At 37.5% G+C, this 27,737-nt stretch overlaps 1 protein-coding gene across 7 annotated transcripts in view; it reads right to left on the bottom strand.

Annotated features, from left to right (window-relative positions):
* Positions 1–27,737, bottom strand: part of Marf (Mitochondrial assembly regulatory factor) — a 601,407-nt gene that overhangs the window by 391,579 nt on the left and 182,091 nt on the right. For all 7 annotated transcript variants that reach the window (XM_067141663.2, XM_067141660.2, XM_067141658.2 and 4 more), the window contains 2 exons: positions 25,753–25,983; positions 14,832–14,939 (listed from right to left, as the gene is read on the bottom strand). In XM_067141663.2, the coding sequence (XP_066997764.2) occupies positions 14,832–14,939; positions 25,753–25,983 (339 nt within the window). The remainder of the gene's footprint in view (positions 1–14,831; positions 14,940–25,752; positions 25,984–27,737) is intronic.

Raw genomic sequence — 27,737 nt, forward strand, 5'->3', positions numbered from 1 at the left:
ACCTCTGTCTACAATCTGTACTCACTTACATAGGTGAACAGTGATATGTTGCCTCATGGCAACACTAAGCAGTAAATGGTTAAGAGGATTTCAATGTAAGAGGTATAGAAATAGATAAGGTCACAGTGCTAGTCAAAAATAGAGGACCGTAGAAGTGCACAGTTCATTTACAGAGGCTTGGGAATGTATTCGAACAGCTTCAATTTACGGTATTAGATTCACCATTTCTTCAACTATAGCCATTGAAGCCACAAGAGGTTTACAGTGCTCTGTTTTCAAGCCAACTTTGCTGTAAGGGAGAAAGCAGGATTGACTCAGGATGGGTATCTCATTCGTATGCTTTTTCCAATAATAATAATAATAATAATAATAATAATAATAATAATAATAATAATAATAATAATAATAATAACAACAACATTAATATTATTAATAATAACAATAATAACAACAACGTTACTTTCTTTACGTCCCACTTACGACTTTTTACAGTTTTCGGAGATGCCGAGGTGCTGAAAATTAGTCCCACAGGGTAACTCAGAGAAAGATGTGGAAGAGAGACTGCAGGGGTGGAGTCAGGAGTTCGAGAGGTATGGATTAAACATCAACAAAGCTAAAACGGTGGTGTTGAAGGTACAGAAGGGTGACAATCAGTCAGAAATCATGCTAAATGGCACTAAGCTAGAATTTAAGTACTTGGGTAGTATAATGTCCAAGGATAACTTAGCTAAATATTAAGTAAACAGTCGAATCAGCAAAGCAATATATTTTTACCTCCAAGTAAGACAGCTATTATGGGATAAACAAGTACCACTCAAAACCAAGATGACACTGTATAAATCAAACTACACCCTTATCCTCACACACAGCCTGGAAGCTGCTACATTAACAAGAAAGGACAACTCAAAACTCCAAGCAGCAGAAATGAAGTTCCTTCGCACAATGATCCAGAAGACCAGGAGGGATGAAATCAGGAATGGAAAAGTCAGAAGACGTAGGACTAGAAGACTCCTTATTCCAGAAGATCCAAAAGGCAAGACTGAAGTAGTTTGGTCATGTGAAAAGAATGAGTGCCAACAGGTCTACAAGAAAGGAGTATGAAAGAGAAATAAGGGGAAAGAGGCCAGTGGGCAGGCCTAGAGAAAAATGGAGAGACTTAGTGAAGAAGGATGCAGAGAAGAGAGGTCAGGATTGGGAGCAGATTGTGAACAAAGAATGGTTCATGGACCGAACAAAATGAAAGGGGCTCATATACCACACCTGGGAAACAGGAGGAGGAGGAGTTCTTTTACATGCCAGTGAATCTACCGGAACAAGGCGGACGTATAAGAGCACCTTCAAATACCACCGGACTGAGCCAGGATCGAACCTGCTAAGTTGGGGTCAGAAAGCCAGTGCCTCAACTGTCTGAAACACTCAGCCCGGCATGTGATCATTTCCAGCAAATTTGGATAATAGGTTGTATGGAACAACCAACTCAATGAATCAGTAAATATTACAATGACTGAATTCTCTACCCAGTTGCTGGTAATATGTGACTGGGAAACAGGAGTCCAATAAACATACAAACTTAAACTCTGTCCCTACATTTGTCTCTTCTGTCAAGAGGTAAAACAAAGTCTTCTGCAACAAAATAATTTTAAAATTAGCTCGCTTTTATCTTTGATTAAAACTCCTATTTAACTTTCCATGTCACTTTTATTCATAATAATGGCAGTTTCAAACATCTACAACCAAGCCACATGCCAATGCCCTTCTCTTCATAACAACAAATATGGAGGGCTTTAAACAAGCAAGTATGAGGTGTAGATTACAGATGTATTTACATCAAAGAAAGGACGATAAGTTCCACCTTTTCAATACTATACATTGTGTGAAAGTTTTACATTTCTGTTAAAACATCACAATTTATGTATATTTGGTACCGGTTTTGACAGATTCTCTGTCATCATCAGCCAAGAACAATTATACAAAGACAAGTTACATTGATCATGACTCTTATGTTAAGATTACAATAGTAGTTATATACATGATATGGTTAAAATAGTATTTACATATATAGATTGGAGGTCAGTAAGATAAAAAAGTCTTATTTCTATAGGTGTACACCTTAATATTTCTAATTAAAAGGATTTACTTGTTGAAAGAAATTCTGTTCTTGTAATATAAAATTGTAGGGTGTGATTATTGGCTTAAGTCTATAATATTTTAACTGATGACCGGCTGGTTCATTTTTGAAGGCATGTAGCCATGTTTGACACATTGAAAAAGTGAACAAACATTTAGTCATGTATTGTTCCGCATAAAATATGCACAATAAAATTATATACAAAATTCGAATGGGGCTTCAACTTGGACTTGAGAAAGAAGATTTATATTAAAATGTTCAATGCAAACAAAAATAGATGCATTAATTTGTCACTGCATGTTGATGTTGACAGTCAAATAGTCCATTGAAAGTTCTATATATTGGCTTGTACTTGGTGTGTTTGTTTATGTTATATTGAGAGATGGATTGAACGTAGTAACTGAGGTTCTTGTTAAAGTGGTTCTTGAAGATCTTATGATGAAAGTTGTAGATACATAAATTGATTTAGAAAGATCCTGAACCAAGCCGGAACCTATGAGAAATGAAACGTGATTTAGAATTATATGAAAATCGATAAAAGGGGATAATAATAGCGAAATGACTCACCTCAGGTGCCAAGTTGGTAGTAGATATATCGGAGAAGAACTAACAGACGCAATATTGCAGTTCATAATGGCTACAATAAGAATTTTATAGAAAATATAATTCATAAATTCAGACATCGCCCAAAATCAAACCTAATTAAAGAAACTACTAAATTAAAAACTTTTTCAACTTTTACCTTTGACCGCAATATTCATAAAATTACAAACATATTTAAGAAGCAGAACATCAACATTTCCTTTAGAACCAATAATAGAAACCTAGACATTTTACACAACTCTAACTCAATTGACACTTCCAACCCTTTTGAAAAGTCAGGTGTCTATAGATTTCATTGTAACGACTGTCTCAGTACTTACCTTGGACAGACCGGTAGATCAGTCAAAATTAGATACACAGAACACGTAAATGCAATTAAATACAGAAAATTCCCCGCAGTAGGTCGACATATGCACGACTATAAACACAAATTTTATGGCATAGACCACGATATAGACATCATTGAAGTAATAAACAAAGGCCCTATACTTGATTTAACTGAACAATTTTACATTTCACTCGATCAGTACCATAATCCAAATTTTAATCTCAATGACCTCTCTGAAAAACCTACGATTTTGTTTGATACATTTATTAAAATATTGAATAATCTTAAAATACCCAAAAATCGATCAATCTTCAAAACAACTCATAACACGCTTACATATTACCCCTACCGCCGTCCGCGCCCACCCGATCGTAGTCCTGCCACCACCGCTCTTCCCCTTCCCCCTACTTAGTAACTCCGCCCCACCTTACTCCCTCCGAATGTCCGCCTCTCCACATTCAGTCTGTTAGTTCTTCTCCGATATATCTACTACCAACTTGGCACCTGAGGTGAGTCATTTCGCTAATATTACCCCTTTTTATCGATTTTCATATAATTCTAAATCGCGTTCATTTCTCATAGGTTCCGGCTTGGTTCAGGATCTTTCTAAATCAATTTATGTATCTACAACTTTTATCATAAGATCTTCAAGTACCACTTTAACAAGAACCTCAGTTACTACGTTCAATCCATCTCTCAATATAACATAAACAAACACACCAAGTACAAGCCAATATATAGAACTTTCAATGGACTATTTGACTGTCAACATCAACATGCAGTGACAAATTAATGCATCTATTTTTGTTTGCATTGAACATTTTAATATAAATCTTCTTTCTCAAGTCCAAGTTGAAGCCCCATTCGAATTTTGTATATAATTTTATTGTGCATATTTTATGCGGAACAATACATGACTAAATGTTTGTTCACTTTTTCAATGTGTCAAACATGGCTACATGCCTTCAAAAATGAACCGGCTGGTCATCAGTTAAAATATTATAGACTTAAGCCAATAATCACACCCTACAATTTTATATTACAAGAACAGAATTTCTTTCAACAAGTTAATCCTTTTAATTAGAAATATTAAGGTGTACACCTATAGAAATAAGACTTTTTTATCTTACTGACCTCCAATCTATATATGTAAATACTATTTTAACCATATCATGTATATAACTACTATTGTAATCTTAACATAAGAGTCATGATCAATGTAACTTGTCTTTGTATAATTGTTCTTGGCTGATGATGACAGAGAATCTGTCGAAACCGGTACCAAATATACATAAATTGTGATGTTTTAACAGAAATGTAAAACTTTCACACAATATATAGTATTGAAAAGGTGGCACTTATCGTCTTTTCTTTGATGTAAATCTTGATTCAATACGGAACCTAAGTATGAAATTCTTAACGTTAAACAGATGTATTTATCCAGGAAATTCTACATTAAGCAAGTAAAAAAGAAATAAGTAAAAAAATGTGAACTGATCATAATACTGAGCTTAGATTCTGAATTTGCCTCCAGCCACATCCCCACTGACTTTTTTTTTTAAACTTAGCTCATTCCAGCTACGCTGTATAAACAAGTACACTTCCAAAACACAATACATCTCTACAGTGGTGGAAATCAAAACTTTCTTTCAAGCAATTTAAAAAGAACTAAACAAGCTTTCTTAGCGAAACTTGGTAACTATCTTAAGACACAATGTAAGTATTAAACAGCAGCATTCTTAAGAAAATGTATGCGAAATGATGTTAAAGAAGTATCTTACAAATTTATTCAAAACTATTTTAATCCTTGTAGTCAATACTATATATTTTACGCCCAATTAAGACGAAACTTCACACACAGACATGTTCCGACCCGCCATTGGGTCATCCTCAGTAAGACATGTATGATGAATTAAAAACAAAGGAAACACACAAAATGAAATGTTAGTTAAAAAGTTTTTAAAAAGCATGATGAAAGTGAACCTTTTCATTGCTGAGATAAATTCTCTTTTGTAAAAGCCCTGTGCTGAATTATTTTTAATAATTAACTTCAATACATAAAAGTCGGAAATAAGATGGGAAAAACCAGAGGGTTCTTGTCTGCTTGCCATATATTTTTATACTAAATATGGAAGGTCCTAAACTGATTTTTCTAACATAAAATTAAGTATACGTTGCGCAGGAAATTCAAGTTTGTCCAACATAAAAGGCCAACAATTGAAAGAAAATCGAACTAATAATTAAAAATAACAGTAAAAAGCTCAACTTACATGTTTCAGTGGCTACAGGTGGTCCTAGCTGTCCACTTCCAAGCACCAATATATAACTAAACTGAAGACTATAACTTCAGGGGTGTCTACAATGACTAAAAATGTATCTAAATTTTACGGTAAATTATTATTCAAGATAAAACACTGAGAATGCATTAAAAATTCCTATACATCTTGGTTTGATATCAAAATAAAAAATGGTCCAGACCAGTTAATCAAGGGTTGTACAAAACTGGTAATTCCAAAACTGTGGGTAGCCTACATTTTTTCAAATCGCATGTCTTCTTTGTTGTGTTGTGTTCATTCGCACAAAACAAGTTCATCTCCTTCAGTACCTTACTAGGGTATAGTAGTTTCTGAAGCAGGGGTGTACACAGAGCCCAACGTCGCATTTTTCACACAGATCTACTTTCTTTCCTCTTTTTCTCATCAAGTGTGGTGTTTGAACATACATGTCAGTACCTGGCAGGAAATCTCTTCTTCGGGGTGGGTGGTACAGGGGAAGGAAAATGTCTCTCTGTCAGTCCAAGCTGTTTGTCCCCGGCTGGTTGGACAACTTCTGTACTTTCATTATAATCGGTGTCATTACTATCATCATTATTCTCGAAATCACTAAAATCAGAATATTCATTTTCTGATTCTAATGTGGATAGCACTCTTACAACCTCGGATTCAGTAAGATCACGCGCTTTACTGGCGGTCGACATACTGTAGCTTACTCATCCCTGATGCGGGCCTCACTGCTAGCTTGCACGCCGGGCATACCGCAGAGTAGCTTATAAAGCAGAGTGTTGTATTTATCTAAATAACTCACAAATGAATCAACAGATTGTCATTTCGTAAGCTCCTATCTACTGCAGAGAGAGGCGTGTATCCGCTCACGGAGTTTGAATGACTACTTATGTCAACATTGGGAGTATTGCGTTGATAAAGTCAGAAGAATGTCACGCAATATTAAGGGCGCAGCAGAGCAGCAGTTACTCTCCGCGCTCGCAATATTGCGAGCGCAGCAATGTAAAGGTTAAAAAGCTGTGAAATGTTGATCGTTAAAATTTGGTTGAACATGGCTGAGTAGTGGGTGTGTGACGGTAGTGGTCCTCAATATCTTGTGATTTTGGTTGTACGTAGCTTGAATAACGAAGTGAAACCGTGTGCCTCTGGATTACTAAGGTTTGAAGAATTGATGTACGTATTACATTTTTATTAGATCTTAATTAGTGATGTATTACGAGCCAAGTTTAAGTTATTAGAGGAAGAATCTGTTAATGTAAACATTGAGGTGAAGTGCTACCAACTTGAACATATTTCCAAAGAGTAGTGAAGAGCAGTTACCGTCAACTTACACAATCGATTCTTATATCGATCGTGATACCATTCTTCGCCACCATGAGCTCTTGTATAGCATGTCAGAAGGCTGTTTCTAGGCAAGATATAAATTCTAAGATTCAGTGCAGTAACTGTCAAGGTTGGTTCCATTGCAAATGTGTCAATATAGGAGACGTTGAATTAAATTTCTTATAATCTGAAAATCAAGTTTGGAGGTGTGCTCGTTGTGAAAAGGAAAGACGAAATAGTGTACATGGCTTGGAACTAGCAACAGCACCATCTATTGGCGACATCTATCAGCTCTTACTTGAGTTGAAGAAGGAAATTGCAGAGGTTAAGAAATCAAGTATAGAGGCTGAGCGAGAGTTAGGCAAAAGTTTGGAGTTAGCTCACGTAAGATTGGATGAGAATGCAACATTTATTAAAAAGCAGTCGGAAGTAATAAATCAGTGCATGGAGAAAATGGAAAAATTGAGAGAAGAAAATTTAAATCTTAAGAAGCAACTAAAAGAGACACAAATACAGTTAGATGAACTTGATCAGTATGGTCGTCATAACACGGTTGAAATTTTAGGCATACCTGAACGAGTTAATGAGGATGTTTATGAAACTGTTAAGCATGTAGGTCAAGTATTACATGTGGAGATCAAGAATGAATCGATTGATGCATGTCATAGGTTGAAGAGGCAATTGCATCAAGCTTCAGGTGCCATTGTAGTGAAGTTTGTACACCATAGTGTCAAGAATGAACTCATTCAAAAACGCAAGGTTAAAAGGGATTTAAATGCGTCTCATCTCGGATTTTCTGAGTATGAGACGGTGTATATAAACCACAGTTTGACGTCCCTACGAAGAAAGGTCCTTGGCCAAGCTCGAAAAATTAAGAAGGAGAGAAATTATGCTTTTCTATGGGTAGATCATGGAGGTAACATTAAACTCCGAAAAAGAGAGGGTGATCGGCAGGTGTTTAATCTAAAAACCCTGGACGATGTGAATGGATTAAATGAGACTGTGTAACTTTTGTGTTTTGAGAAAAATGATTTTTAATGCAATTAATATTTACTACCAGAATGTAAGAGGATTAAACACTAAAATTTCGGAGTTTTATGTTAACAATAGTGAATCAGAATACGATATTCTGTTGATTACAGAAACATGGTTACAATCTCATGTTGCTAACAGCGAACTGTTTAGTAGGGATTTTAATGTGTATAGAAAAGATCGTGGAGGTACAAGGAAAGGAGGAGGCGCATTAATAGCTGTTAAAGGTTCTACAGTATCAAGACAAATAACGTTAGATTTTGGTGATACTGAAGCAGTTTGTGTAAAAATTATAGTTAATGGTCACAGTTATGTAATAATGTCAGTGTATTTTCCACCTGCAACCAAATTGGAAGCATATTTGGACTTCTATAGATTGTTTGAAGTTAATAAGGACCTTTCCAATTTAGATCTTATTATAGCTGGTGACTTTAATTTGCCATTAATTACTGGTGAGCAAAGTAATCTTGTAAATTTTGGACCTGCATATAGATCCTTAGCTGAGTTTATGTCACTCTATCAGTTGCACTTGGTCAATAATATTCTTAATGCAAATGGAAATACACTTGATCTTATTATTACGAATGTTAACACATTAACAGTATATAGAGATGAGTGCCCCTTAATTAAGGAGGATAGTTATCATCCTGCAATTGCAATCACGCTACTATTAAACAGAGAACGTAGCCATGTTTCACAACAACCTGAACAACCTAAGCAGTTATTTGACTTTAGAAGGGCTAATTTCTTTCAAATGTATAAAATGTTCGAGCGAATGGATTGGTCTAGGATTGTAGAATTTACAGACGCTGACCAGGCTGTTGAGTATTTTTATGCTCAGGTACACTCTGTATTTTGTGAAACGGTACCAATGAAGAATTTTCACACAAAGAAAAAGTATCCTCCATGGTTTACTAAAGACATAATAAATAACTTGAAACTGAAGGAAATCCACAGAAAGCGAAGGAAACATTCAGAGTATAGTACGGTAATATTTAACCAGTTAAGGAGAGAAACGAAACATATGATCAGTAAAGCGTATAAGAATTATATTTCTAGACTTCAAGAGAATATCAAAAGTGATGTTAATCAGTTCTGGAGCAATATGAAATGCAAAAGAAATACCAAGGAGGGTCTGCAACAGGGCATGAAGTTTAACAATATCTTACTTAATAATAATAAAAGTATAGCTGATGGCTTTGCAACCTTTTTTGGATCGGTATATTCGAAACCTCCACCAACCTACGATATTCCTGATTCATCTGATGTATATGTTAATTATCCATTATCTTTAGAATTAGTGGATGAAAAGGAATATATGTTAGCTATTAAAAAATTAAAACCTAAAAGGTCATGTGGTGTTGATGGAATACCGCCGTACGTACTGAAAGCATGTTCTAATGTGCTGGATTTTCCCTTACGAGCCTTATATAACATTGTGGTAAAAACGCAAACCTTTCCAAAAGTATGGAAGTTAGCGAAAGTATGTCCAGTTTTAAAATGTGGGGACAGTAAAAATATTGAAAACTATCGCCCTGTTTGTATTTTGTGTGCACCGGCTAAAGTATTTGAGCAAATAATGTACACGCATATATTTAATCATGTGAGGGTCGGTATACATATCAATCAGCATGGTTTTATGCCAGGTGGATCAACTACGACTAATCTATTAAAATTTATACAATATGCGTATGCCGTTTTGAATAATCAAGGACAGGTCGACGTAATATACACAGATTTTTCCAAAGCCTTCGACAAATTAGATCACGGCATTTTAATGAAAAAATTGTCATGCTTTGGTCTGACCCCTCCTTGGTTAAAACTGCTTGCATCTTATCTTATTGCATGGAAACAATATGTTTACTATCATCAACATGAGTCTTTTGCATACAATATTACTTCTGGTGTACCACAAGGGTCTAACCTTGGTCCTTTATTCTTTATTTTATATATTAATGATTTGCCCACTAGAATTAGGTTTTCTCAGTGTTTATTATATGCTGATGATGTCAAACTTTATAAAGAGATAAAAAATGTTGATGAAATGTTGAAATTACAGTATGAATTGAATTACCTATACGCATGGAGTATTGAAAACTGTTTGCAACTTAATATAAATAAACGCTGTTTCCTTCAGATTTCAAATAAGAAAAATACATTGAATTATAAATATAAAATTAATAATGAAGAACTCAAAGTTGTTCACTCTGTTAATGACTTAGGGGTAATAGTTACAAGAAATTTATCTTTCAAGGAGCATATTAATACAATGGTTAATGATTCCTATAAGAAATTGGATTTTATAATTAGAAATTCAAGAGATTTTTCTAACACGTATGCACTCGCCTTATTATTCAATAGTATTGTCCGGTCAAAACCTGAGTATTCATGTATAATTTGGTCTCCATGTTATAAATCTTATCAAAATCAAATTGAAAGGGTGCAGAAACGCTTTTTAAGATATATTTATTATAAAAAATATAAGATATTCCCCTTTAGAAATTATGTTTCATATGGATTTTTGTTGAATGAATTTAAATATGTATCGCTAGCCAGTAGGCGTGTAATAGCTCAACAAATTTATCTCTATAAGATAGTCAATGCATTAATTGATGATAATAGTTCGCTTCACGAGTTATGCTTTAATGTTAGAAAAGGAAATTTAAGATTTCGGCAATTGTTTTATTACTCCAGTCTCCAAAACTGTATTTTCTAAGAACTCTCCGTTTATCAATATGTGTGAAAGATACAATAACTGAATTAATAAGTTTCATATAGATCTTGACTTTGCTTATGAATATGACACATATGTAAATATATTAAAAGAATTTTTCTCGTCGAAGTGATTTGTTTATATGTATAATACACTGACTGACAGTGACAATGCAACACCAAGGAGGAGTGGTTCGAAAGGGATGAAAGTTGGGGGAAAAAACAGAGACGGCACGGATGAATAATTGATGTTTATTTCAAACCGATATGCAGGTTACACAATGCGCACGGCATCGACCCAGTAGGATGTAGGACCACCGCGAGCGGCGATGCACACAGAAACACGTCGAGGTACAGAGTCAATAAGAGTGCGGATGGTGTCCTGAGGGATGGTTCTCCATTCCCTGTCAACCATTTGCCACAGTTGGTCGTCCGTACGAGGCTGGGGCAGTGTTTGCAAACGGCGTCCAATGAGATTCCACACGTGTTCGATTGGTGAGAGATCCGGAGAGTACGCTGGCCACGGAAGCATCTGTACACCTCGTAGAGCCTGTTAGGAGACGCGAGCAGTGTGTGGGCGGGCATTATCCTGCTGAAACAGAGCATTGGGCAGCCCCTGAAGGTACGGGAGTGCCACCGGCCGCAGCACATGCTGCACGTAGCGGTGGGCATTTAACGTGCCTTGAATACGCACTAGAGGTGACGTGGAATCATACGCAATAGCGCCCCAAACCATGATGCCGCGTTGTCTAGCGGTAGGGCGCTCCACAGTTACTGCCGGATTTGACCTTTCTCCACGCCGACGCCACACTCGTCTGCGGTGACTATCACTGACAGAACAGAAGCGTGACTCATCGGAGAACACGACGTTCCGCCATTCCCTCATCCAAGTCGCTCTAGCCCGGCACCATGCCAGGCGTGCACATCTATGTTGTGGAGTCAATGGTAGTCTTCTGAGCGGACGCCGGGAGTGCAGGCCTCCTTCAACCAATCGACGGGAAATTGTTCTGGTCGATATTGGAACAGCCAGGGTGTCTTGCACATGCTGAAGGATGGCGGTTGACGTGGCGTGCGGGGCTGCCACCGCTTGGCGGCGGATGCGCCGATCCTCGCGTGCTGACGGCACTCGGGCTGCGCCTGGACCCCTCGCACGTGCCACATGTCCCTGCGCCAACCATCTTCGCCACAGACGCTGCACAGTGGACACATCCCTATGGGTATCGGCTGCGATTTGACGAAGCGACCAACCTGCCCTTCTCAGCCTGATCACCATACCCCTCGTAAAGTCGACTGTCTGCTGGAAATGCCTCCGTTGACGGCGGCCTGGCATTCTTAGCTATACACGTGTCCTGTGGCACACGACAACACGTTCTACAATGACTGTCGGCTGAGAAATCACGGTACGAAGTGGGCCATTCGCCAACGCCGTGTCCCATTTATCGTTCGCTACGTGCGCAGCACAGCGGTGCATTTCACATCATGAGCATACCTCAGTGACGTCAGTCTACCCTGCAATTGGCATAAAGTTCTGACCACTCCTTCTTGGTGTTGCATTTGCTCTGTCAGTTAGTGTATTTACATGATTTTGCTACAATTTTTTGTTTGATTTATTAGCAGGCTTCTGTATATGATATATTGTTTCATCCATTTCATACAGAGCATTGTCATCTCATTTACATAGCGTTTTCACATTTTCTTCTTTTTGGTATTTCTATGTTATTTGTTCAAATAATTTGTAAAAGCCACCTATAATTGGAGCGTTTCTCTGTTGGTGGCATATTTATTAAATAAATAAATAAATAAATAAATAAATAAATAAATAAATAAATAAATAAATAAATAAATAAATAAAACAGTCTTGAGCTGGAGGTCTTTTTGTTTCAATGTGTGTGTGTGTGTGTGTGTGTGTGTGCGCGCGCGCATGTGTGTGCGTGTGTGGTTGGTTCACCTGGTATCTGTACACTGTTGGCTTAGTTGATATGTTCCGACATGGGCTGATATATATTAGCATTACTGAAGTTGAGCCGTCTGATTTTTAGTCTGTAAAATGGATAATACAAATCGAATTGATGTTGAAAAATTCATAACTTAATCTAAATGTTGTTCCTTTTAGTCCCCATTTTTCAATATTATTATTATTATTATTATTATTATTATTATTATTGACAAGAAGATTCTAAATATAAAGTAGCTGGTGCAAAAGGTAACTAAAAGAAGCTTTGCTTACCGATAAAAACAATGGGAACCGGGATGCGTGCATGATTTGAAATAAGTTTGGTACCGCTTTGCATGGATCCCATTATACTATAGTGCTGTCCAGCCTCTGTCTGTGGTGTCGGTCACATCAGAAGTGTGAACCACGTGTTAAGTATGGACGCAAGTTCTCGCTATCAGTTGGTCATGGCTAAAGAAAAGCTTAGCATTATTGAAGGTGCAGAAAACTTTGGATACCATGCAGCATGGTAAAAGTATGGCTGAAAAAAAAAAAAATCGGGACCTTAAAAAAAAAACGCTGTGTTTTATGTAGATTAAGAAATAATACAGATACTCAGTTATAAGTGAAATGTGCCAACTGAAACTTTAGCTATATCCAAGGAACTACACATCACAGGATTCAAAACTAACTGGGACTGGTTCTTGCCAGTAGATTTACTGGCACGTAAAAACAATCCTGCTGGACAAAGCTCCGTCACCTTGGCGTCTCCAAAAACCGAAAAAGTAGTTCGTGGGACGTAAAGCCAATAACATTATTATTATTATTATTATTATTATTATTATTATTATTATTATTATTATTATTATTATTATTAACTGGGGCTGCCTAACAATACCTTTTAACTGCAGTGGATTTGGCCTCCAGAGAAGAACTAGCATTGCTGAACAACTTCCAGGTGATTAAGAACAACACTATGTAATAAATTTGTGCCAAGAACATTCATATATACCAACACAAATTAGCAAGGCAGATCAAATGCCTGTCTATTTTGAAATGCTGTCAACACTAACAAGGAATCTAGTGAAATGATAAAGAATAGTGGCAATGAAAAATAAGGGTGTGCAGTCAGATGTGTAACTGGCAATGGACAAAAGCCAACACCACCACCACCTTACATGATATTTAAAAGGAAATACATTCTGAAAGTATCAGTGAAAGGCGCATTGGTGAGATTGAATCCAAAAGGGTAGATGGACAGTGACCATGTGGTTGACTGGGTGGCACATGTTTGGCAACATTGTGCAGGCGCGCTGCTAAATTTACGTATCATGTTGGTCCTACACAGCTTCTGTGGACACACAACTCAAGAAGTGCAACAAAAGTTGCAACAAAGGGGAAAACTGGTTTGTTAATTATCCCTGTAGGCCTAACATCTGTCCTCCAACCTATACCTAGGTAGATGTGTGTACCGTGCGAGTTGGCCATGCGGTAAGGGGCGCGCGGCTGTGAGCTTACATCCGGGAGATAGTGGGTTCGAATCCCACTGTCGGCAGCCCTGAAGATGGGTTTTCCGTGGTTTCACATTTTCACACCAGGCAAATGTTGGGGCTGTACCTTAATTAAGGCCACGGCCGCTTCCTTCCAACTCCAAGGCCTTTCCTATCCCATCGTCGCCATAAGACCTATCTGTGTCGGTGCGACGTAAAGCTACTAGCAAAAAAAAAAAAAAAAAATAGACAAGTGTATAAACAACCATTCAAAGCAGCACTGAAACAGCAATATAGCCTACACAGTGGACGGCTGATAAAAAAGACTAGTTTCACGCAGATATGAAAAAAATCTAGTGGCTGGATGCGACTCAAATTTGTGAGTGGATAACACGTGCATAGGGCTCCATTCCGCTATCACTAGTGGAAAAGTCCTTCAAATAATGTGATATAGCAAATTCACTTGATGGAAGGTAGTGATGACAAATATGACTTCTTCTGCTAGTGATGATGTAAGTGATGGCGAAGAGAGGTAAGGAAGCATGCAATTGACTTTAATATTTTATTGCACATATCAACATTAAACTTATAAAAATTGTAATTCACAAAATTTTGATATTGTATGGTACGTAGACTCCTGGATTCTTCTGCAAAAGCATGTGAAGATTATGACATTTCTTAAAACAAATTTATATTTTATTCAGTTTTGGATTACATCATTATGTACGATTAATTTCTTGTAAATAACACAAATTGAAGGCCAATTTTCTTGTTTTTAATTATTCTCTCCCCTAAAATTTGGGTGAGTGGTTTATTCATATGCATACTGTAATTCTATAAATGTTATATGTGTAAAATTAATAAAAATGTGCTTAAGTAGGATCAATGAATTTACTCTATGCTTCTACTGTGAAAGCCCCGAATCAATCATATTCTTAATTTACAAAACTACAGAGTATGAAACAGAACTATATAAAAATAGAACAATGAAGCTGTTTACCTGGTCCAAAAATTCAGGCTCTGTAGCAGAGGCATCCCACCGATTATTCAAGATGAAGATGTTTGGTTTTGAGAGTCTGGTGGATACTTTATGGAAGAAGTTCTTTTCCTGTAGATAAAGAGATATTGTGTGGATCAGAAGCAAGCAAGTTTGCAGTTTTGCATGACTGCTGATATCGTGATTATAGCCACAAAACTTCCAGTTTTACATAGAATCCAAACTACACCGATGTGACTTTTCATTTTAAAAATCCAACATGCACTGGCCAGAATTCAAACCATAGCCTCTTTGGTGAGGAGCCAGGGAAATTACTGCACAACTATCATACCCCCATAAATGTGAGGGATAAGAATTCTACACTGGCAGAAAAAAATATCCAAACACCAAGAAGGGGTTCTGCAAGGTTAACAAAAATTTGTAGGTGTGTTTACACTTCTGCAGGATGACGTTTATTCTACTTTCCCACAAATCGTATTAGCGTGGCGCTAGTAGCGGCCGCATGACGTTGCACATCAGGTTTGCTTTAAATACGGGCTGTACTGTGCGAAAGCATTAGTTACCTGTGAGATTGGACGGAGTGACTGCGAGTGGGTCAAGAATGCCTTTATGATGACGAAGAGGCCTGTATCAATGGCTCACTGCGGTTGAACGAGGCCGTATAATACAGCTACATGATGGTGGGTTTCCCTTCTGTGCGCTACTGCAGAACGACTTGGCAGGAATGTCTCTACTGTGCATGCGTGCTAGCAGCAGTAGTCACGAGAAGGTACGCTCGCAGGACCAGGCACCGGATGTCCCAGTGGTACAACCGAGAGGCAGAACCGCTGTATTCGGCATATGGCTGTGGTGCAGCAGACTGCGTCTGCAGCAGCAATTTGAGCAGCAGTTGGCATCACAGTGACGCAACAAACTGTTCAAAATCGGTTACTTGAAGGAGAGCTCCGAGCCAGACACCCTGCGGTGTGATTTCAATTACCCCAAATCACTGCTGTCTGCAACTTCAAGTGGTGTCAAGTGAGAGCTCATTGGAGGATGGAGTGGAGGTCCGCAGTGTTTTCCGGTGAAAGCCGGTTCTGCCTTGGTGCCAGTGATGGCCGTGCGTTGGTTAGAAGGCTGGCAGGTGAGCGCCTGCATTCCACCTGTCTACGGCATCAACACACTTGACCTACACTGGGAGTTCTGGTCTGAGGAATTATTTCCTATGACAGCAGGCACACTCTCGTTATCCCATGTACCCTGACTGGAGATGAGTATGTCCATCTGGTGATTCGACCTGTTGTGCTGCCATTCATGAACAGCATTCCCGGGGGTATTTTCCAACAGTATAATGCACGCCCCCATGCCGCTGTTGTAACCCAACGTGCTGTACCGAGTGTCGGCATGTTGCCTTGGCGTGCCTGATCCCCGATCTGTCCCCAATCTAGGACGTATGGGACATCATTGGACGACAACTCCAGTGTCATCCAAAACCGCCATTAACCATCCCTGTATTGACCGACCAAGAGCAACGGGCATGGAACTCCATCCCACAAGCTGACATCCGGCACCTGTATAACACAATGCATACATGTTTGCATGGCCTGCATTCAATAGTCATGCGATTACACCGGTTATTAATGGACCAGCATGGCACATTTGCGATGGCTTTTCTCACGCCGATATTAACCTGTAGTCTTGTAACATTAATCAATTAAATATGTTACCTCAACAAATATATTGCCAAAATTTCCATATTCTACATTCCTTATTTCATGGTGTTTGGATATTTTTTTCTGCCAGTGGATAAAACTATGATCACTACAATAGGCATAGACAATGACTTAATGTAAGATATAGACAGATCAAAAGGCAAACAAAAAGTACAAGATCAGAGCAGCAACAGGGTCAATATTTACAACAGACCTTTACATATACAGGATGTCCTTGAAAAAGATTCCAATATTTACAGAGGAGGTACCACACAATAAATGAAGGAAAAAGGTCCTATAAACATTGGTCGGAAACCCAATGTTTTCGGAGATTATATATTAGATCCATTGCTTACATATTTCATGACCATGGGCTTAAACACCTGATTATGTGTTAAGCTAATCTGAATTCTGTTAATTTCAATTGTATTAAAAGCATCAATATCACTCCTTGAAGGCTTCTAAATGCCATTTTAAAAGATTTTAATCTTGACAGTTTTCTAAATTGGTTTCACTCTTTTGATTAATTAGCCCAGTGGTCAACAAATAATTAACGAGATCAGAAGTTCTCACTCTTCCTCTGGCTTATTCTAAACAAAAATCGTTTAGTTGTGCTCATCCTTAGTTATTAGTACAAATAGTTCCTTTAATTACACTGCACCTTAGATATCTAACCTCGTGAGAAAAGTACTGTAATAATAATTTTAAGAAAAGAAGTGTGCCATTATCAAGTGAAACATATTTCACATTGACCTTGCTTTAAATGAGTAATTATTCACATGTTATTATTCACTCATTATTATTTGTTATCCAGTCATCTTAGTTACCCTTATTAATGATAAGAATATATTTTAGTTTTTATCATGACGAAGGGGATTCTGTATTTGGTCTTGGTAGAAGATAGACATGTTGCTGTAGATTTCCCTGTGAACTGAATTCATGATTTTGTGGTGTGAAGCACCATCAGTTTTGACTAGTTCCCAATTGATTAATTGACTGGGTCGTGATTAGAATTATCACTGAAAGATATTTTTTGAAAAAATCAATTAGTTCATAGCAGATTATTTATTAGATACATTGCCTATATATTTCATGACCGTGGACTTAAACACCTGATTATAATGAGATTTGATCATTTTAACCACTATTTAAATATTATGTAATTATATTGTTTTCAATTATTATTTGAAAACTTTTAAATTTAATTACTATCATTTTCATAGACATTGCTGAATTAATTTTAGTTTATAAGAAGACCAAGAAAACTTGATAATTTATTTATTTATTTTTCAATTAATAATCCTTCATTGTTTGAAATTTATTCCACAATGAATAAATTTTATAAGAAGTCAATAATACTGCACCTGGAACTAGATACAGTATTTTAATTTGTTAAAATTATTTCATCACATCTGATATATATTAAATTTTAAAGGTTTTTATCAATCAATTACATTTAAGGGGTAAAAAGGTCATTAATCACGCCAAATACCATGGCTATAATGCATTCTACGTGTTTACTTTTGAATGTCTCCCGATATGAATTTACCTTGGTGAGTAGCTTATAATTGGTAATGTCCCATATTTATTGCTGTGCCACCTTGTTCTTGCTAACAATTGTTTATTTGCTACTGCAGTCACATCTAACATCTGTGCTTTAACTTCCAAATGTTTGCACTAATATTCTATTCACATCCAATACATCTGCATATTCAGTGGATTGATTGTAAATGGTGAACATCAGGGCTTTTTTTCTGCCAGTAAGCTCGGCTACGCATACCGGTAAACTTTCGATTGTAAAAACTGTGATGATTTGGATTTATTGTTTAAAAGTGTGTCTCCACATAGGTGCTGCCATTATCACTTGATGTCAAATTATGGCATCAGGAAATTTCGATAGATTAACTCCCATCCACTGTTATTGACCGTATCATAAGTATATGATATTGATCCGGTTAGATATTACTACTCTTTCGACTGTACATGCTTGCCGCGTAAAATTTGGGAACTTCCTTCGTGTGACTGTGATCAGCAATTTTTGCTTTGTGTGCTGTGGTTGCATCTGTTGTGCATTCTATACGTGAATTGGTTTGTTTCCTAGGGTCTTTATCAAACGCAACGAACCCGAAAATCATGCGGTTCTTGTCTTCCGCTCCGACAGGTAAGAAACTGAAATTTTTTTGAGTGTGAATCGAGTGAATGTAGTGCGCTGAAAACAAGTTTGGGAGAAAATGCTGCATTCGACCTATAAAAGCTGAACATATTATTGTGGCTACCGAACATTCAGTTGAGAGTGAAAACACCATCAACAGCATTCCTATTTTTACTTCTAAATGTGAATGCAGTTTCTCACAAATGAACTTAATACTGACACCAACAAAGGCTTCTCTACACCTGACAACTGTATGTTCATTAATGTTTATCAAGCTAGTAGGTATTCCTCTATGAGATTTTCGCACTTTATCATATGTCAAATCCTGGTACCGTACCTGAAAGGAAGATATCCTGCAACCAACGCAAAGAGCAAAGAACATTCACATGAAGATGGCAGCACCAACATCATGGTTCCAATTTGAAAGTTACTGTAATGGAAAAGGTACTAATATCATGTCTTCATTTTTACCGACATATTAATTACCTACGCTGAAGTCTGAATGTCAATGTAAAGATTAGGTTAAGTTTTGTCTTGCCATATAAATGGGGTCAGACATTATAGTACATTATGTGTTTTAAAGTAATTTTTAACTAATTTACTGCAACTGGCTAGCTACAGTAGTAGTATAATAAGTGTAATGTTTATAGGGTCCGCATTCCAACTTGCTATGGGCTGGGGGTGTCACCGTATCGGCCCACTCACGCTTCGACCACGCCAATCACGAACAAGGCTTAAGTGCTAGACCGGCCCCCTCTCGCTTCCGTCTGTGGTAGCGCGGCATAGGACTATGGAAATTACAAGACGATTAACCTGAAGTCTTCCATCTCACGAGGTTCCTGGATACATCCAGCATCCGGACTGTTCTGGAAAGACTGGCACAGATATATAAGACAGGAGTGACTTGCCGGAGTTGGAATTGGTGTAGTTCAGTCGTGAGCTCAGTCAGTGAGTGACTGCCAGTACTGTGAAGTGCGTGAACTGTTGTGATTGTTGGACTAGCGTGTTACAGTGTGGAGTGACGGTGAAGGAGAGAACGTGTAGCCGTGCGACCTTGTGTGTGAATGTGTGTAGACGAGCGCAAACTGTGTAGTGAGCGGCCGCTTTTGAAATGCAGAGTACACTGCCCTGGGGTGCAACTGCATGCGATGTGTGACTTTGTGACATAACTGTTTAGCTTGTAAGAATAATCTGTAGTGTGACAACAAGTGAGAAACTAAAAGAGAGAGAGAGAGCGCGAACTATGTAAGTGTGTGTTATGAGCGAAAGTTATGTGTAGTCTTGTGTAGTTTAGTGCTTAGTTAACCCTCTAAGCGCCAACATCCTTTTGAAAGCCTCTTTGGTATTCATCTGAAAAATGCCAAAGTCCTTTCAAAAGGACGTTCAGTATTTATATTTTATTATTAAAATTAAGTCATTTCCCAATATAGTTAGTTAAAGACTTACTATTTTTGCAATAAACAGGCCATTCTTTGAGTATATTAGTCCAATCAACAGGCATATTTATTGGCGCGCTTTACTTGGCGCAGCTGTGCACCTTGTTGGCTCTGTGTCTAGTTGCTCTTGATCTTTTACTTGTTCATTTATTGCTGTGAAAATGATTATACAGTAGAACCCCGTTTATCCAAAATAAAGGGGACGGAACCACTTCGGTTGACGCGCTTTTTCGGATGACACATCGTAAATATTTTCGGAAATTAAATGTTGAAATAAAAATGCATAAACTCTGTTAATCAAAGGTACATACTGTATATTAACATTAAAATGTTTACATAATGTCACTCATATAAAATCAGTGATTTTGTTCTGAATTTTCTCGGTGCAGCGCTGATGTGCAGCTATGTCGCGCCACAGTTTAATCAACAATACATCAGCTGGTGTAGGTTCATCACTTTGTTCAACAAAGCCCTAAGCAATCTGAAATAATGAAACTTTTTTTATTACTACTGAATTGAACACTGTATACAGTAATTTTATTACAGCACTGCAATTAAAGCGTGTGGTTCTGTATTTTAATAAAAATTTGAAATCAATCTCACCTCCAATGCATTAAATAAATAATAATAATAATAATAATGTTATTCGCTTTACGTCTCACTAACTACTCTTTTATGGTTTACCGAGCTCGATAGCTGCAGTCGCTTAAGTGCGGCCAGTATCCAGTATTCGGGAGATAGTGGGTTCGAACCCCACTGTTGGCAGCCCTGAATATGGTTTTCCGTGGTTTCCCATTTTCACACCAGGCAAATGCTGGGGCTGTACCTTAATTAAGGCCACGGCCGCTTCCTTCCCAGTCCTAGCCCTTTCCTGTCCCATCGTCGCCATAAGACCTATCTGTGTCGGTGCAACGTAAAGCCAGTAGATTTTATGGTTTTCAGAGACGCCGAGGTGCCGGAATTTAGTCCCGCAGGAGTTCTTTTACGTGCCAGTAAACCTACCAACACGAGGTTGACGTATTTGAGCACCTTCAAATACCACCGGACTGAGCCAGGATCGAACCTGCCAAGTTGAGGTCAGAAGGCCAGCACCTCAAACGTCTGAGCCACTCAGCCCGGCATGCATTAAATCCATCATCGAATGCAACTCGATTCTCAGAACTGCTATTGTCAAGGTCGGAGTCGTCTGCATAATCTTCATGACTAATAGTACAGTAATAATAATTATGATAATGATAATAATACAGTAATAATAATAATGATAATAATTCCTGCTTGTTCAAGAAAATATGTATCATGGAACAAACTAGAGGGTGAGAAACTGTTTCGTTTTATGCTACACATGCATTCTGGCATAAGTCATAACATAAAAATAGGGCTTGCCTAGTAGCTCTCAGCACATATAGCAAGAGAATTACTAATATTGACGGCTAAGAATGAGAGGGAAAAAACAAAATATTCAAATACAATTTTGCCAGAGCATTTCGGTTAAGCCGGGTTCCAGTTAAGAGAAAGTTCGGTTAAGCGGGGTTCTACTGTATATCCATTGTGCTTGACAAAACATAAGTGTGTTTGAGAGGTCTTTGAAAATATACTTGTACTGAATTTTATTATTATTATTATTATTATTATTATTATTTAGTATTTGTAGTATGTTACGTAAGTGTTATATAAAAGACGTTTGTACCGTATTTAGTAAGTTTTGATATGTAAATGAAATAACTGTAATTAGACTTGTATTTTTGGCTCATTTGTGTATATAAATTAATTATTTTTACTACAGATTTATTTTAGGCACAAAATGGATGAAATTTTCAATATAGCTTCACAAAAGGTTGTATTGTTCAATAAATATGTTCGCGATGTATAAAAAAATGTTTGTTCTACCTAAATTTTATTGCTAAACTTTTGTTTTGTTTTATTTTTAATTAATATTTTTGGGTTTTGGATGCCAAATGTTTGCTAATGGTCATAAATGAACTGAGTAAGGCTTTATTCATATAGGCAATCATATTAGTAAAAAAAAAGTAACAAAAATTTCAAGTTTCTAGCTACAATAACAGCTGAACTGTGAGTGATCAAACAAAAGCTTGCAAAAAACGGAAACTGGCCTTGGCGCTCAGCGGTAGGTAAAACGTAATAGCACGCGGCGCTCAAATGGTTAATAAATCTTAGTATAGAAACTACCAGTCTACTGTTAATTTATCTTACTACCCCACCAACTCTTCACAACATGATTTTATGATACCATAGAAACTGTAGCCAGCGACTCCAGTATTCTACGTCTGGGAAGGGTCAAGTGTGCACGGGTTAAATTTTTATCAGGAAAAAAGGTCTGGTGAATGTTCAATACAAGCCTTCATGAAGGATGAAATGAATAGCAATTAAGATGATGTACAAGTAGATATAAGACTTCTTCACCATTGATTTTGGCAGGTGCAATAATTGTGAATAGCTTTCAGATAAGCAACATTTCAGATGCAATCAACAGATCACAAGATGAAAATTTGGGACAATTTAGGTGCAAATTCCTACATTAATTTGTGTGTACTCAACCCATCCATCATCACAGATATTTCACTGTGTTACTACCATAAGTTAGCGGCATTTGATTAATGTCTAACAGATTAAACTGATGACATTTCTATTTGATTTCTTCCTCATAAGCACCATGAAAGGATAAAATATTAAAACCTATGGATTCTTCATATAAATACAGCATTTGGGACAATGTATAAAAATCCAGGGACTTCAAAATACGCTATCCATGTGTCTGCTTGTTCAACTTTACCTTCCAGATTCCTTCATAGTAACTATCTCAGTGAATAAGGCCATAAAATTAAGTATTTCCCTCCCCACAAACAAGTACAATAGAAGTCCGTTATAGCGAGAATTCATAACAGCGAAAAATTCACTTGCTATAACGGATTGTCGTTATATCCGATTTTTGTATAAAAGTCGGAAAACCCTTCATGTACACTAAAATCAGTATGAAACGGCAATCAGTTTGTCCAAAACTTGTGTTTCCGCAGATGATATCCACACTACGGCTTACATGTTTGTTATTTTTCGTAATTCGATACTAGGTGAAAGTGTATGTTCAATTTATTTCTGAAAAAAAAAAAAAAAAAAAAGTAGCGCATTTCTCCGAATCCAAGATGAACCCCACTTTTCCCTTCAAAAAATTTAAATCAGGCTCAAAAAGATGTGTGTAAAATCATATGAATGCCTTGTTGTACAGTAGGCCTACGCATTTTTAGACTATTTTTAAATGCCGAACATTCACTTTCGTCACGCAGCTTTTTTTTTTTGCGGCTGCACATTTATTCTGTATTTCCGCGGGTTTAAGGACCATTAACTTAACATTGGCATCATAATACCGAAGAGAACTCGTTGAAAATTTTCCGGAAATAACTATTCCATGCGTCTCTACAATACAACGATCCATCAGGAAATTATTCTTGCTGTCTATAAAACTGTTACTTCACGCAGCGTCAGATATGACCGGCTACCGCTACACGCATGTCTCGCTTGTCGGGTTCGGCCAAATTCAGCGGCTAGCGATGTACAGGCCTAATCGCGAACGTTGAAAGTCAACGAACGAGTTTATTGCGCCACGGTATGGCCATTCCGCCCTTGCGTTTTTCGTGCACATACCTCACAATTTCACCTTCGACTTCTTTAAAGCATCCTTGTTGCGGACCACTGAATGCATTTTTTGTGCAGTACGCATTTTTTTTTCTCTTTGTCTTCACGCTACCGCCAAATATTGGCTTTAGTTAGGCCTATGCCGTATTTTCTTGCGGCTGTACAATTATTCTACATTTCCGAGTGTTTAATAAACATTAACTTAAAACTGGCATCATAATATCGACTAGAACCCGTTGAAAATTTGCCGGCAATACCTTTTCCACGTATCTTTACAATATCCATCACGAAAATATTCCTGCTGTGTATAAATCTTAATTTTACTAAGCGTCAAGTACAATAGACGCGTTATGACTCTGCCACTGAGTAGCCATGGCTTTTCTAAGAATTTGAAGGGTCTCACGTTTTGATGCCATTCTGCAGATTTGAGAAACACACAGGCACTGCAAAACCGGTTGTCGCGGCTAGCGATGTGTAGGAAAGAGGCGGTCATTTATTGTCAACGAGTTCTGTGCGCGTGTGAAAAGAAGCAGCGTGGTTACCGCGGTAGTTGCCAGTGGTATCCAATTAACTTACTGTTAGGCCGTGAATGCAACAACCCTTGAGTTTTCGCATGAGATTCTGAGAAAAAAAGTATTGGATTCGGAAAAATATGGTATCACTCCAGAGATTTATGTGGCAAACACCTCAGCTTTCTTCTTCAAACAGCGTCACTTAACATAACCGTATAAGTAGCCTATCATAAAAAACATATTTGAAATGCATGTAGAGAAATAACCTCCTCGCGAAAAATTTACATGTAAATAGCCATAACTAGACGCGAGAAGATATGAAATATCCTCCGAAATCAGTGATGTACTCTGCCATATCTTGAGGTGTATCACATTCTTACTTAATTTCCGTATATAACATTAAAATTAAGATATCGTTTATTTCAGTCTTTATTTTTAACGAGTTAATAACTGCTATCGGCCACGTTATTTACGCATTTATTACTAAAACATGTTATCCTCTTTCATTTTGAGTTTTCTTTAGAGAACAGCAGTCGATGGGTATTACTAATCGACTCCAACATCGCCTTTGAATGTCAACGAGAGAGCTCGCAAATACACAAAGTGAAAAAACTATACCGTACCGAAGATGATTGATCGCATTTTGTTGAAAACGTTTCAGTTTTCTTATTCAAACAGCGTCACGTATCCTAACTTAACCGTACTATACGTATGATGAAAACACACTTCAAGCGCCAGTAGAGAAATTATAACTTTCTCGCTATAAATTTTCATAATAGCCTTTCCATAATTTAACCAGACGCGACAAAATATAAACTAACCTCTGAAATCAATTAAGCACTCTGTCATATCTCGACGTGTATCCCATTCTTACTTAAGTGCAGTATTTAGCCCCAAAATTAAGCGGTGGTTTAGTCAGCCTTAATTTTTAACGAGTTAACAACCGTTATCGGACACGTTATTTACGCATTTATTACGAAAATATGTTCTCTTTCACTTCGAATTTTCTTTACAGAACAGTTGTCGATGGGTATTACTAATCGACTCCGACATCGCCTTCGAATGTCGACGAGAGAAATCGCTAGTGCACATAGCGAGGAAACGATGTCTAACGTAATCGATCGCAAGCAATATCGTCGCTGGAGTGCATAAATATCGGTAACGGAAAACGCGCGCACGCTTAATCGCTCGTAATAACGGAAGCGCCAGTGATAGGGTTCTCGCTGTAACCGAAGGACGATACACAGTTTAATATAGGAATTTTGAAGGGACAGAAAAAAGTCATCGCTATAACGGAGTTCTCGTTATATGCTGTACTCGCTATAGCGGACTTCTACTGTATTCCTATATTGACACTGATACTTGAGGCAGTTTTAGGATTTAGCACAAAAGAGCAAAGAAACCTGCACGTTTGAGGGAGAACGGAGAAGGTGCCCAGACCTGTTGTGGAATAAGGAACAAACATTTTTAAGGTATATACTTTACCGTTCTCATGAGTGTTGATTCAGCATTGGCAACCAACACAAAAACATCTGCATCTAGACAATGACGATCAATCCACTCATCTAAGTTTGGCGACACATCAATCCCAGGTGAATCCACGAATACTACATCATCTCGTAATAAAGGACATTTGTCTTTTGGCCAGTGGATGTGCACCAGTTGACTTTCTCCAAGTTTTTCTTTGCATAGTGCATGGGCCAGCTGTCCTACAGACTGAAGAAAAGAAACAAAAGATATCAACAGTGAGAGAACAGTTGCACAGACGAAGCATGCAAATAATATAGTCTATTACAAAATATGATGGAGTGGCTAGGTACAAGATAATGATTTAAAATCAAAGAATAGGAAGGGAGGGGGGGTGCAGAATTTCATGAAATCTCTCCTTTAAAGAATAAAATGCTAACATTCACTTGGCATCACCGAAACAGTGCTACAGAAGTTTGTGAAGTTTATACAAATCTAATCCAAACTATCCATCAATGATTCCTGGTTATACAAAGTTGTATCCAAACAATGCAAACTACTACCCAACAGTAGTACAAACTACTAACACATTACACATTACTTGACATGTTTATTATAGTATTTAGGGTTTTATTAAAGATTTACAGGAGAGGTCATATAAGTCTCTGGTAAGACCCCAATTAGAGAATGGTCCCAGCGTATGGGACCCCCTCCAGGACGGCTCGATATGAGAACTGGAAAAGATCCAAAGAAAAGCAGCACGATTTGTTCTAGGTGAATTCTGACAAAGGAGTAGTGCTTCAAAAATGTTGCAAATTTTGGGCTGGGAAGACCTGGGAGTAAGGAGACGAGATGCTTGACAAAGTGGTTTATTTTTTTATATTATTTTTTATACAAGTTACTTTAAGTAGCAGTGGTATGTTCTGAGCTGACAGTGGAGAAATTGTGGGGAATGGCATTAGTGGATGAATAAGCTTGAGTGGAGATTTTAAAAGTAAGAAAGATCAAAATATGAAGATCAAGTCTGAATTCAAGAGGACAAATATGGGCAAATATTAATTTATAAGAGAAGTAAGGGATTGGAATAATTTATCATGGTAAATGTTTAATAAATTTCCAAGTTTTTTTGAAAACATTTAAGAAAAGCCAACAGCAGATCTCTGATGACCGACTGATTGGTTGAATGGTGTTCCTCACTAAATTATGTAGCCTACCAAATTCGTTTTTGTAGGATGGATACCAGAAAATCTGCAAATGAACTGAAACTGGTATTCCTTGACAGATTATTTGCATAGCACTCCACAATAAAAAGACATTTCAACGTAAAAGTTGCTTTTTAAGCAACACTATACTGAAAATATTCATATAGAAACTACACTACGAAAACAATCATATTAACACAAGAGCAATAGCCATGATCCTAAACTCTTGCTGTCAACAAGATGACTTTATTTATCAGTCTCACATGATTACATCACTGCACTTAGCTATCAACCTCACGCAGCAGATAACTCTGCTACTGAGGCTGTACGCAGTGAGGTAACCATATGACCAACATCGTGCGCACCTCCCACAGTTTTAAAATAAAGACTCTGTAGTATCATAAGAAAGGAAGGTAGAATAACACAGTGGATTTTGGTAAAATATTGTTTGGAAAACACTTGTGAAGACTTGAAAACTAGTCAAGGAACTAGGGACATAACACAGGGGAAAGTTTTACAAGGTTTTGCCACATGATTTATATCTTAAAAGTAATGAACACAGAACAGCAGAAAATGCTTACTGAGAATCCTACGAAGAAGGGGGAGGATATAAAGCTTTGTTGTGTATTCTTTGCATAACACCTACATCAGTCTTACACTTCAGAGCACTACTCTGAGGCTCAGAGCGCACAACAGGGCTTGAAAAAGAGAAGAGAGGAGGGGAGGTTAATGGACATAGTGTAAGGGCCAGACAATGTTGCTCAAATAGTGAGTGCAGCTAGGCATACTGCCTCTGAACTC

This window comes from Anabrus simplex, chromosome 2 (genome assembly GCF_040414725.1).
Source record: "Anabrus simplex isolate iqAnaSimp1 chromosome 2, ASM4041472v1, whole genome shotgun sequence".
Taxonomy (NCBI): domain Eukaryota; kingdom Metazoa; phylum Arthropoda; class Insecta; order Orthoptera; family Tettigoniidae; genus Anabrus; species Anabrus simplex.